The 13,929-nt window shown below is 41.0% G+C and overlaps 1 protein-coding gene across 1 annotated transcript in view; it reads left to right on the forward strand.

The window, feature by feature from the left end:
- pkp3b (plakophilin 3b) overlaps window positions 1-13,929 on the forward strand; it is a 28,379-nt gene that overhangs the window by 12,018 nt on the left and 2,432 nt on the right. Inside the window, exons 2-12 of the mRNA XM_032560456.1 lie at window positions 399-487; window positions 2,681-3,273; window positions 4,036-4,159; window positions 4,881-5,085; window positions 5,223-5,382; window positions 7,367-7,475; window positions 9,896-10,060; window positions 10,232-10,405; window positions 11,541-11,694; window positions 11,805-12,000; window positions 12,257-12,344. Of these exons, the coding sequence (XP_032416347.1) occupies window positions 399-487; window positions 2,681-3,273; window positions 4,036-4,159; window positions 4,881-5,085; window positions 5,223-5,382; window positions 7,367-7,475; window positions 9,896-10,060; window positions 10,232-10,405; window positions 11,541-11,694; window positions 11,805-12,000; window positions 12,257-12,344 (2,057 nt within the window). The remainder of the gene's footprint in view (window positions 1-398; window positions 488-2,680; window positions 3,274-4,035; window positions 4,160-4,880; window positions 5,086-5,222; window positions 5,383-7,366; window positions 7,476-9,895; window positions 10,061-10,231; window positions 10,406-11,540; window positions 11,695-11,804; window positions 12,001-12,256; window positions 12,345-13,929) is intronic.

Genomic DNA, 13,929 nt, shown 5'->3' on the forward strand with positions numbered 1-13,929 from the left:
TCAGCTGCCTCCTGTGTCCACCTCCTCACCGTCCTGATGCTCACAGGCTGCCTACTCACTCGAGGGACATACTTGGGAGTCATCCTTACCAAAATGTGGTCTGACCTGCCAAGGGGGGGCAGGGCTGTGGCGCTGTATGCATCTTTGGCATTAGCATACAGGAGATCCAGCATTTTGTTTTCCCTGGTGGGACAGTCAACATACTGCTGGAAGTTGTGTAGAGTTTTGTCCAATGAGGCATGGTTAAAGTCAGTTCAGTAGCATCTTGCTTTCTGACAGGATTGGCTGATGGAATCGTTGTAAACAATGCCTCAGTGTTCCTACCGATGTATGATGCTATGTTTTAATGTGATATATTTCAAATAAATAACATGTGTTTTGCTCTTTCCTTTCTGTAGACTACATTCTTCCTGAAGTAAAAAGTCTTCCCCAGGCTCATGGCTTCAGTTCCAGGTCCATGATCACCACACCCACTCGTCCCATGGCTGTGAGTACGAAGCTTCACATACCAACATGATACAAACAATAAGTCTACAGGAATATTTATTAATAACAATTCTAAATTATGCATTTAACATGCAACTATTTTAAAATACCTTGAAAGAAATTAAGGTATGAGATTATGTCACACTATGAATACAAACTTGAATGAATTCTTCTGGGATTTAATGTGACACTCCAGCACAAAGTCATGCATAACTGGAAGTAGTTTTTAAAACGCTCTTCATGTCTGTTTGTTCACTAAAACTAAAACTTGATTGTTCGGCTGCAGATGCTTCCTTTGCTACAAATGATCAAGTGTTCACTAAAGGAATGCTGGTATTGAGTATTAGGCAGAAGAAACTTCACTGGAAATAAATGATTTATTTGCATCTTTTAATGTTTTTCTACTGTATTAAAAAGTTTAAATGGCTAAATGAAAAATTTGCGGAATGTTCCTTTGTCCAAATAATCAATTACTAAGAATAAGGATCCAGTCATCTTGTGGTTTATTCAGATGCAACTTTGCAAAACTGACTTGTTGCCATTTTTAAGAGGCTTTTCTCTATCAGCCCTCTCAGATAAGTCAAACTTGTTGGGTGTTTTTCTAACAGACACTCTGAGGTTTAACAGTGAAACAGTCAGCATAGTGATTAGGATTAGGACTGATGTTCAGACTGGAGCTGAATCACACGCAGACATGCGGTCATTCCAGTGCAGTGATGCTGACCAACACAAATCCCTGCAAACCATCAGAAGATAGTACGTTCCCTCAAGCCATAGATTCCCACAGAGTTGTATCTTAACTGTTTTCATTTTCTGCACACACTTTTCCTCCCACACACTTAAAAAAAAAGCACAATGAGCGTAGGAGTTTCCTTCTGTTTCCAATAGGGTCAGGAGAAGCATGGAAGCTGCAATCTGCACATCTGGGAACAAAGACTAAATCTAAACAGGATGCCTGACTACGCATTTAACTGACCCGTGTAACAATACAGATGCCACAGTCAACTTCCTGCTGATCAGCAACCAGTCTGTAATGAAAACTAACCATGCTGGTGTGTAGTCCACTACTATAAAAACTTGCTGAGTTTTCATCAAAAATATCAATCAATCAAGTTGATTTGTGGAGCAGAAGCAGTTCAAAGTGCTTTACATCATGAAAACACACAACATAAACACATCATGCAGTCAACAATTGTGAAACTAGTAAAAGACATTGCATCTTGTTAATTGTTTAAATCATCGATACACATGGAGTATGTTGATCAGTGCTCCATTAATTAATTAATTATGAAATAAAATGAGACATACGGCGCCGTTCAACCCTCAAAGGATTTTCTTTTACATGAAAAACGCTTCTATGGTTCAAAAACAAATAAACAGCTGGGTTTTTATCACCGATTTAAAGGAACTCAGTGATTCAGCAGTTTTGCAATTTTTTGGAAGTTTGTTACAGTTTTGTGGAGTGTAGAGACTGAATGCTGCTTCTCCATGTTTGGTTCTGGATGCAGAGCAAAACCAGAACCAGAAGTCCTGAGAGGTCTGGAAGGTTGATGCAACAACAGCAGATCTATAATTTATTTTGGTTCTAAGCCGTTCGGTGATGTCTATTCTCTCAGTGGAAGGACTGTAGAACTGGGTAATGTTCTCTATCTTACTGGTTTTAGTCAGAACTCCAGCAGCAGCGTTCTGGATCAGCTGCAGCTGGAGGATTGATGTTTTAGGCAGACCTGAGAAGACACTTTTTCAGGAATCAATGTGAATAACGGTAAACACATAGATTAGTTTCTCTAGATCTTGCTGAGACATCAGTCCTTTAATCCTGGAAATGTTCTTCAGGTGATAGAAGACTGATTTTGTAACTGTATTCATGTGTCTTTGAAGGTTCAGGTTTCATCACTACATCCAGGTTTCTGATCTCTAGTTTCCAACTGTAATAACTGAAGCTGTGCGTTGAGTCTAGATCGTTCCTCTTTAGGTCCAAATATAATAACTTCAGTTTTATTTCTTTTCTGCTGGAGAAAGTTATGACACATTCACACATTTATCTGTTCAGTGATTGGATGGTTCAGTCACCTGGTGACATCATAATATAGAACAGTGTGTCATCTGTGTAGTTTTGATAACAAATCTTATTTCCTGTTCCTGTGAGAAAAGTCTCTTAAGATCTGCTTTTCCCTGACCAACCACCTTGCAGGTGTCTGCAGTGTCGTCTCAGGCCTCTGGGATGTCCAGCAGCTCTCAGGTCAGGCATAAAGAAAGCGCCTCCATCCAGACCACCTTCCACACCTCTCACATGCAAAGTCGAAGCCAACGCTCCAAGTCCCTGTGCCAGGACGACCACAGAGCGCTACCCATGGCCCGTCCGCTCCACCCAGAGCCTTCCTCTGTGCCCTTCAGCGTTCCTCCACCCGGGAGCTTGAGGCGGTCCCTGAGTGGGGTCCTGGCCCAGGAGAGAGGGCCCTGGCAGGATGAGGAGCTGCCTTACCAGTACACCTATAAAGGTCCATCTCATCGCATCATCAACAGAATCACCAACAGACAGCAGTACTACCAGCAGCACAGCTCTGCGTTGGGGCCAGAGGCCTGGCTGGGGAACGGCCGGGGCTTCACCAGTGCAGGGGACAGCATGACAGGGCAGTGGCAGCATCATGCCTCCAGGACCAACCACGCCACGGCCCAGTACGCCCAGCTGCACCGGGCCGCCTCGCTGCGCTCTCTGAGGAGCGTCGGCAAGGGAGCAGATATCATGGATGCCGCCTCCATACACAGCAACGATCCTCTGGCAGAGTGAGAACACTTAGTTCATTTTTTTATCTGTCTGCTTCTGATTCACGAACAAATGTGTCTGTTTATAAAAACTTTCCGCACAAGATTGCTTGTCACATATCAGTCAGAAGAAGATCGTATCAGTCAGAATACTGATCGTATCTGACTGATCAGATCTGATCAGTCAGAACCAGGCCTGGTTCCTGCACAACAACTCTGTCAGACTGAAGTGGCTGAGAAAGGAAACAAAATAGCTCTAAAAAGTCTTAATGATTTGACATGTCCAACACTTGCCCAAAGCACGTCGTCATGACAGCATTTAAATACCAATAAACAAAAATAAATCATAAATGTTGACATGATTTTATACCAACTTTAAGTTCAATCTTACATTCAGTCACGTAGTTTTTCAACACTTTCCCAAGAAGGTTGTTTAGATGATTATTTAGATTATTTAAACAGGTGATAATAATAAAGACTGAGTCTGTGAGGGACAGACAGGGACAGAGGACAGGTCTCCTGTTTATCTATAGATGTGGAAGAAAATCATTGACTGTAGAGGACATTTAGTACAAAGTGCAAAACATCACAGCCAAGTGAAATATTTACTGTCCCACATTTCTAACCAGATTAACTACATTAGGTCTGCAGAGATCCTCTCTAACTGTCTGAACTGCTGCTGGCTTATTAAAACAGTTTCATATGAAATGAATCTGCATTATTATAGTCTTTTTCTCTTGTGTGTGTGTGTGTGTGTGCGTGTGCGTGCGTGTGTGTGTGTAGGATGCAGAGCATTGACATGCCCACAGCTGTCAGATATCTTTCCGAATCAAATACTTCTCTGCAAGTTTTGGGAGCTGCTTATATACAACACCAATGTTACCATAGCAACGATGCCAAGAACCAGGTACTTTAAGTTTGATGGTTTGTGGTTATATTTGTTGCCCATTTATGTTTGTTAATGTAACAGGGGTTAACTGGCTATGCAGGCTATATATTCTTGATTTTTATTTGTAAAAACATTTGACAGACATGTAGAAATGTTCTTCCATTTCATTACTTTGTGTTGGTCAAGCCTAATAATGTACGTTAGAGAGTTTAGTTTTAAAATTGTTCAGTTTTCCGATTTTTCTGGAGGTTTCTTAGAAAACATTAAAAATGATTTATATTCCAACTAGTTCACACTGAATATATACACAGTTAGTAGAGTGTGGTTCCCTGGGCTAAAGCATCTTTTGGTTCCCTGCACACACAGTTTTTTTCCTCATGCAAATAATATTAGACTAGCAGGTAGCTCTAATAATAAGTGGACATGAACTGATAGATGGTCAGACGTCTCTGCATTTTTCCCTAAAAGACACACCCTCACACACACACTGTATGTTTTGTTTTCTTGTTATTCCCAAGAGTCCAGTTTTCCCAAAAACTGCTGCATAAACATTAAATTACTCTGAGAGTGTTATTGTTACTCTGTGGACTTAATCAGAATTAGAACAAAAGGTCAAATATTTTTTTCTGATAGGTTTGTGTACAGGAGGGGATGTCAGTCATTTCCAAACTCAAAGTTTAGTTTTGATAGATTTGATAAAAGCGCAAAGTGTGTAAGAGGTTCTCTGTGTGTGTCCGAGGTCCGCGCTCTGGGTGGTGTTCCAGCGCTGGTGCAGCTTTTCTCCAGTGACCATTTAGAGGTGCAGCGCTACGCTACAGCGGCTACACGTAATCTCATATATGAGAATGCTGACAACAAGGCCGCCTTGATAGAGGCAGGAGGACTGATGGCTCTGGTCAACGTCCTGAGCCAACATGACGAGGAGCTGTGGAAGACCATTACAGGTAGGAATGTAACGTCCCAATATCGGAGGAAGCTTGTTATGTCAGCAAATATGCACCACAGTATAAGTCTGTGTTAAAAAAAGAAATGTATTTGTGTGTGTGTGTGTCACTAGTCATTCCGGTCTTTTCTGTGTTAGGTGTCCTTTGGAATCTGTCCTCCAGAGACAACCTGAAGGACAGGCTGGCTGTGGAAGCGCTGCCACTTCTAACTGAGAAAATTCTGGTTCCACTTTGCAAGAGCATCCCTCTGAACCCGTCTGAGAGAGAGATCTTCAACAATACCACTGGCTGCCTCAGGTGAGAACCGGACCAAGACCCCCGGTTAAACTGGAGCGACATGACAGACAAACACAAAGTGACTGACAGGAAGTTGGTGATGTTGCAGGTCCAACTAGACTGCAGGAGTCTGAAACACAGAGTCTGCAGCCCAGTGTTAACAACAACACTGCTGATATTAGCACATATTAATTCTAGAGCAAAACCTCCCCTCATGTTAATCTCCTAAGTGATAAAAAAAAAGTGTTGAGTGAAGATATGAACCAGGATAAAATGAAACTGTACAACAGATTAATCAAATTAATGATACAAAATAATCCACTACTTTATTATCTCTCTGTTAGCTACCTTTGAGCTTTTTTACAATTTTTTTTTGTCTTTTCGACTTTAAGCTGCATATCTAAACCATGAGATCATCCGGGGGCCAGCAGCCAGCAGGGCGAGTGTCTAATTCCAACTACTGTAGAAATCCAAAATAATTGTTCTGTGTCTGTGTGTTGTTCTTTTTTTGTCACACTCACTATTTTTAGAGTTGATGGATTTCTTTGAGCTGTTGTGTCAAATAAGAAAAGGAGTGGAAATACCTAAACTACTCTTATGTAAGCTATTATTTTGACTTCTTCATTTACTTCTGCACACTGCCTCAAACATGAAATAAGTCCTTGTTTGCTAATTCTACTGGGAATTTTCACTAGAAATGTTGTTACTTTGAAAATGATAAACCACAAAGATTTGTTGAGGGTTTTTTTTTTTTTTTACTGGAACAAAAAACATGTTAAAAACTAAATTTCAGTTAATCAATCACATTTTAGTGTGGCATCTCTCTCCAGATGGCAATGGTAGCTCAGGGAGGAGGTGGAGGAGAGCGACGTTTTCACAGATTATCTTCCTCATAACAAACTGTCAAAACATTTGAACAAATACTGTATGTAAAAAATATATTCTTTATAAAAGTTACATACTGTAGCTTTAAAGTGTCAGATTTATATAACTTTAAATATTAATCCATGCATAGATGGAATTGCTCTCTGAACCTGCATCCTCTGTTTTGCTTTTACAAAGCAGTCACTGAGACAGCGCCACCTTTCTGCAGACAGCTTCCTCAGTGGAGGAGTTTTTAGTCATTTGGCGGTTTTTATAATTATTTAGTAACTAACCGTACAAATGCACATAATTCATCACCATGTCAGATTCATGTTGCCTGCGGATACAAAAAGCAGGTCATGGAAGAGCACTAGTTGAAGCTAAATGTCAATATTACTGTCTGAGCGCAGTTCTGCATAAAACCTGCCCACAAACTTCTGACCAATCACAGTCGCCTCTCAGAGCTCTGTACAGAGGGAACAGAACCTCAGCCAGGCTGCAGCCTGCTTCCTATATTTGCTGCAAGTCAATAACTTGATGGAATCTGCTGGGTTTCCTTAGACAGAATTTTTTTTAACTACTTAGAATAACTAATTGCGTACACTTTACTGTTTGATAACTAAGATCAATTAGAATGTATGGATGTGATTGAATTATAATGATTGTTTTTTGTAAAGAGAGGGCTTTTGTTATGAATTGGCGTCATATAAATAAACTGAATGGAATTAAATTTAATATTTGCGGTATTCCCAAAGTGATCAATGTTCATTTTACAAAGCTTGCACACGGTGAAGCTCCTGTCAGGCTCGTTCTTCCCAGGTATCGATAAAAACCAAAATGAGTCCAAATGTTTGCCGTTTGAATCTCTCTTTGATTTTTGTAATTTCCTCTGATGTAAGTCACCACATTCTGATGTCACTGCGCATTTTAAATCAACAATAGATAACTGTATGTGAATTGATTTTTTTGGCCCACCTCTAGTTATTAGACATACCTTTATGCTTAGAAAATTGAGTCCAGAACTGAGATAAAACAGGTTGAATTTTATAATAACCAGATCAAAGTCACCTCTGCAGTGACATGTTTCCTGCCGGGTATAAATGTGTCTGTTTGTGTGTTTACCTCGTGTCTGTATGTTTAGGAACTTGAGCTCAGTAAATGAGAGAACGAGACGGAAGATGAGAAGCATGCAGGGTCTGGTGGACTCTCTGGTGTGCTACATTCAGCTGGAGGAAAGCGGAGATGATAAGGTAACCCTGATCTCACTAACACGCTGTAAATAATGCAGTAGTACACACAAAGAGGTCTGATTTCAGAACCACTGGACATCGTTACTGCAGACTGACTAAAATACCAGCAGCTCTGAGCAGATAAAAACCCAACAGACATAGAATGATGGCCTCTGATAGGCCTGATTATTAACAAAGATGGTGTCATTACAGAGGCGGTGGCCATTATTTGAGATTCTACTGGTTTTCACTAACCCAGTGGTAGTAATTCTGCCAGTCTTGGCCAGGTTTTTCTTGCACAAGAGATTTTTAATCTTAATGGAATATTTTTGGCTAATAATAATAATAATACTATGGTGTATTAGAACCGGGCCACAGACCAATGAACATAGCCGGGTAAATTATGTCTTACAAGGTCTGTCAGTTACCATGGAACCAGGATGCATGGCTCCTAGCTCCACACATTTTGCATCCTATTAAGGAAATAGAATTAAAAAAATGGAAGACGTGTTAAGATTTAAACTACATTTAAAGGAAAAATTCATGAACCGCTGACAATTTATCTGTTTTTATCATGTGACTTCTAATTCATGGAGAGTGTGTCCTCTTTAGGCATAGGGGGCGCTGCGCTCTCTGTGTCAAAAGTCAGAATCTTATAAACATCTTTTCACCTGCATATCACTGAGATCCACTGGTTTGATGGGTTTTTCAGAATAACACAACAGAAAACGTTTGATTGTATTGCTTGTTTCCCTTTCCAGGGCACACATCCTCCAGGCTGTGTGTTTAGGCTCAGCTCCCTCATGACTTTCCCACCTCATTACATTGTGTTCCTCCTACTCTGAGTCAGAGTATGGGGAATGCACTGGTCCTTGTATGCTCCTGTGTGGGCTGACCATGACTCTTAATTTGTGTCACTAAGTTGAACTAAGGTGACACAAAAATCAGACCATAAACACACACCTCCAAGTTATTTTTTCATTGATCTTTTGGTTATAACTACGGCAAGCACAAAAGGACAATAAGCACAGAGAGCAGCCAATATAAAGCAGCGTTTTTGAACCCTGACCCTGCCCTGCATGTTTTAGATGTTTCCCTGCTTCAAGCACACATGAGTTCAATTTATTATAATTATCAGGCTTTTGTTGAACTGCAGTCACCTGAATCAGACTCTCAAATCAGGAAACATCTGAAACATGCAGTGCAGTGTGCCTCAAGGAGCAGGGCTGGAAAACGCTGATATAGAGCAACACAACACTCATCTGAAAGTGATTCAGAACAAATGGGAAAAAAATAGAGACTCACACATGATAATAATAACCCACCTTTGATGTTGTTCTGCTCTGGAGGGTGAATGACAAAGATCTTGACAAAGAATGTGTTGATATTTTTGCTTATTTTTTGGGCTTTTTTTATTGCAACATATTAGAGTTGAGTGGTTGTTTTTTAAAGTTGATTTAGTGTTTTAAAACTGTGTTGAGCATTTATTTCCTTAGAGTCAATAAAAAAAATGTTGCTTTGCTTTCATCAAATCAGTGAATTTGACAATAAATAAAATATTTGTCCTGGTCTCTCGGTGCGCGTCTCACTGAAGACTTGCTAATGGATCTGATCTGATGTGAAGGGGCCAGAAAAGGGAGTAAAGACCTGCAGCAAAGGAACCAGGAATGGGAACTGAACTCAGGGCAACAGTCTAGGGTTTCTAGCCTCTGTCTATAGCCACTGCATCATGTGACGCCCCATAACACAATAAACATGTGTTTATTGTTGGTAAATTAGAAGTTATGTGTCGTTGGGGTTTTACTTCACAGTGATCCTGCTGTAATTTCTGGAGTTTTTCCTATTTTCTCATCCCTTTCAGAAACTAATGGTTCCTGTTTATGGAAAAGTTCTCTGTTATTCCAACACAACTCATGTCTGTGGTGTTTTACTATCCTCATTTCTAAAAGTGGTTCCAGATATCAGCTGAAACATCTGATGTCACTTTAAATATCAACTACTGTGTCACTTAGTGTGTGTTTGTTGCTCTAGAGCAGGGGTCTCAAACTCCAGGCCTCGAGGGCCGCAGTCCTGCAGTTTTTAGATGTGCCACAAGTACAAAACACTGGAATGAAATAACTTAATGACCTCCTCCTTGTGTAGATCAGTTCTCCAGAGCCTTAATGACCTAATTATTCTGTTCAGATGTGGTGCAGCAGAGGCACATCTAAAAGTTGCAGGACTGTGGCCCTCGAGGACTGGAGTTTGAGACCCCTGCTCTAGAGCCTCTACATATAGATCCTTTAGTCTCAAAAAGCCATGTGTTCCACAGCTTCAAATGAAAAGAAGTTGCACATAAAATAATTATGCTTTGAAGTCAAAGCATTATATGAACCATTACTAAAAATTAAAAGAGCAGTGGTCTAGTCTGAAGTTGAATCTTGTGTTTTCTTCCTGTTTAGGGTTTGGAAAACTCCTTGTGTGTGATGAGGAATCTGTCGTACCAGCTGTACGCGGAGCTTCCTCCGTCAGTCTGCCTCCACCTGGAGGGTCCATCCAGAGCTTCAGCCTCCAGAACTGATGAGGTGATTGGCTGCTTCACTGTGCAGAGCAAAAAGAACACCGAGGTGAGGTCCTTGTCACCAGATGCTAACACTTCTAAGATTTTTACAGAGGGGCATTTCTTGCCCACTCAGGGTGTGAGGACCAGGGCAGAGTGGTTCCAACGGGCCCACTGGCAATCGTGTGCTCTGTGGATGAAGATTGTCCAAAGTGACTTAATGAAGCTTTCTTTACAGCTTCAACACAGGAATCCAATTCCAAGACTGTCACACCCCAAGGACTCTGAGTGGCTGTGGCACCCAAAGGGCGTGGCCCTCTACAAGCAGGTCCTGCAGAACACTGAAGGCAGCTCAGCTGCAGTGGAAGCTGCTGTTGGAGCCCTGCAGAACATCACATCTGGAGAAGGACGGGTAGGCTCCCAATGACAAACAACAATTCTATTCACTTTATGTCTATAGCGCCAATTCACAGCAAATGTCGTCTGTAGGAGCTTTAGAAAAAAATGCCATTTCAATTCAATCACACACAGATTCCGACTGATGCTGGTTATCAAGCAGCACATTTGGCTCAGCTAATTATTTAAATTAGTTTAATGAGTTTTCTAACTAAGAATGCATTAAGTCATTAGCTGCTATTCCATTAGCTATAAAAGTGCGCAAAGTGACATCACAAATATTCAGTAAATTCTCTTAATGGAAACAGCAAATTTGAAAAAAAAAAAAAAAAAGAAAAGAAATTGCGATAGAATGAGGTGGTTTTTCAGCCATATCCAAAAAAATTTATTTGACAAAAATCTATTGATGCTTTCTTTGCATTACATAAGTCACATGATCAATAGCTGGATGTTGTAGTGGGAGGACGACTTATTGTTTTTTCAGACATTCTTCATCTGGCTCCACCAGAGCTCTCACAGCATCACAATTCATTAATAATTGTTATTCCAATATGTTGAATCCATAAAATCACTGACTACATTTTCCCAAAATGCCACATATGTAGCTGCTCCCAAGTAGGCGGGGCTTGTCACGCCAACACCTGAAAAAGATGCCAATGTCTCCTCTGATTGGCTGATTGATAAGTTCAAGCACCATGACTGAATTATGAATGTGTCTCATGTAACAGTTTACATCTGTTGCCATGATTTATAATATCTTATTGTGGGAAAAAGTTCAGTCATGTGGTTTTAATTAAATTTCTTGCTTAGTGGAAACTCTGCAGTTGTGAAATTGTGTTTTTTTGACATCAGCTGAATATAGACAAAGATTTACACATTTGCAATGGAAACAACTACTGACTTGCAGCATTCGCTCCTCCTGGACGCAGCAGCAGCAGACAAGTCCTTGACTTTACAGCAGTCTCTCATACCAAGTGTCCAAATAAAGAACGTGAACATTTATATCCCAAAATAATCTCACTTAAATATTTACTTCTTGAACTGGTTTGATTCTTTTCATATAAAATGTCTTTGGAGGAGAAATGAAGCATAAATGGAGCAGGTTGGAGGAGTGAAGTGTTGTGTGTGTGGATGTGTGTGTGTGTTGTCAGTGGCCAGCAGTGCTGTGCGGCGTGGTGAGTGAGCAGGAGAGGATGCTCCCCATGCTGCTGGATCTGCTGGACAGCAGCAGTGAGATGCTCCTCAGGCCGCTGACCGGCCTCCTCAGGAACCTGACCAGGCACGCTGCAGACAAAGGCCACATGGGTGAGGGGCCGGCAATGAGAAATGACACTCTATCAAAAAAAGCATCTTTATGTTGCATATCATTTCTCAAAATAAACATAAAACTCCTTGACTGTCTCTTCTGTTGGCAGCTAAGATCATGGTGAGCGCTCTGGTGTCCAGGCTGCCTGCTGACGGCCTGGAGAAGACCCCGTCCAGTGAGGTGGTGGTCAACATGTGCGGGGCCCTGAACCACCTGGTCACCTGCAGTTCTTTAGCTGCCCGAGATATCGCCTACTTCAACGGTCTTCCTAAGCTGATGGGCATAAAAACGTCACATGATAACAGGTAGGACTGACAGCTGCTGCAGGTCAAGGTCAAAGGTCAGCTGTAGTTAATTCCTCCAATTCTAACAGGATCTTTCCTCATCAGCTGCGTCTGTTTTCTGTTTATAAGCTGTTGCTCATCGTACGGCCACTGACCCCACAGAGAGCTATCTTAATAGAATTTATCATGTCATTTCTAAATGTTTACTGCTGACGGTCTGACCTGGGTGTCCCCCTCCTCACTGCCTCACTGTGACCCGCCTACCGTCTCTGTTTAGCTCTGGGAGTCTCCGGGCTGCCAGGGCGGCCTCCACCGTGCTCTGCAACATGTTCCAGTACAACAAGCTGCACAAAGATTACAAACTGGTGAGTCCAACATCAGCCCTGTTTGGGGAGTACAGTGTTGACTCTCAGCTCCGTTGTGAAAATTACTCCAGTTTGTCCTGTTTCAGCTATAAACAAAAGCAGAAGGAGTTTAATCTGGTCTACTAAAAGAGTTAGTGTCTTGATGGTTTGGGTGGAGTGGCAGCCACAGATTTTCCACCCCGTCATTAAGACACTCATTGGAGGTAGAAAGCACCAATAAAAGTTGCAGTTCTAAGCTGACTCAGTGCAACAGTCCATCAGGTTTAGTTAGTTCACCGCTTTATATTCCTGACTCACTACAGTATAAATTGTTTTTTTTTTCAGTTTTATCACAATTTTTTCTCAACTTCTTTTTCTGGTGTTTTTCTGATCTACTACTGATATAATCTTATCAATTTATCAGTTTTATTTGTATATTAACTTTTTTCAGTCTGAAGTGAAACAAATTTTGGGAAAAATGTTTCTGTGTCTTTTGATCTTAATGTTTGGTTTAAAGTGTAATTATGAAGGCATATGGATGTGTTTCTTGTTTGTGTATAATTCTATGCTTTTTATTCTTTTTTGATGGAGTGGTTTGGGTGGGAATTAGTTTAATTTAGTTAGTGAAGCACTTTGTTATCAGGCAGATGAGTTTGTGTTTCTCTTGTCTGACATAGTTTTTCTCTGCTGCTACATTATTGGAGCTGAACTTCAGGCCAAACTGAGCTGATGTGTGTGTGTGGGGGGGCGTGTCTGTGTGTGTGTGGGCGTTGGCCAGTTGCTTCCACCATATGGTTTTCTGCTTCATGTCTGCTCATATCGGTTTCTCTTGTTTTCTGCTTGACCTCAGCTTCCCATTGGTCCATCTTGTTCCTCCCTTCTCTTGTTGTGAAGGCTTCTGGACACTGCAATGCACTAGCAAACATTTCTGTGGACTATTTGGTTACTAAATGGTTACTTTTGTTCTGGCAAATGTCTGATTGGCTCAAGTTGGAGATCAGGATTGAGCCATCTCAGCTGAAAACAGGACATTCCCCAGTTTTTTTTTTCTAAAATCAGGAGATTTATGAACAAAATACAAATATCCTTCATAATCATCCCTAATTTCAACATTCCTGTTATGATGTCCCAGCAGTATTTGTGTGCTTTAGACTCAGCAGGAGTAGAGAATCCATCTCAGGGTCAGCTGACTGCCAGTAATCAGAGCTTACTGGCAGTCAGTAAGCTCTGATTTTCTCCTGTATAATCAGCTCACCAACAAACTAACACACAATCGCTCCAAACTGAACTTTACACAGCAAACAAAACCTACATGAGCTGAGCTGAATGTTCCCTCATGTGGCTTCTGACTCACATAAACAAAACGATTTAAAGGCTAGATGTAAAATGACTCTATTCCAACCATGATGTGGAATCTGTTGGATGACTGGTGGATTTTCTGGATGGTGAAATAATGTTTTTTTTTAGTTTTATCTTCTTTCTTTGGTGTTGTTTTTTATATAACAGCCTGAGTGTTCAGCAAACATTTGGTAACAGTAATCTCTGCAACATTTAGGAGGAACTCTGTGGCTCCATCAGATTTATTATTTTAAGCATTTGCTGTATT

The sequence above is a fragment of the Xiphophorus hellerii genome, chromosome 4 (genome assembly GCF_003331165.1).
Source record: "Xiphophorus hellerii strain 12219 chromosome 4, Xiphophorus_hellerii-4.1, whole genome shotgun sequence".
Classification (NCBI taxonomy): Eukaryota; Metazoa; Chordata; class Actinopteri; order Cyprinodontiformes; family Poeciliidae; genus Xiphophorus; species Xiphophorus hellerii.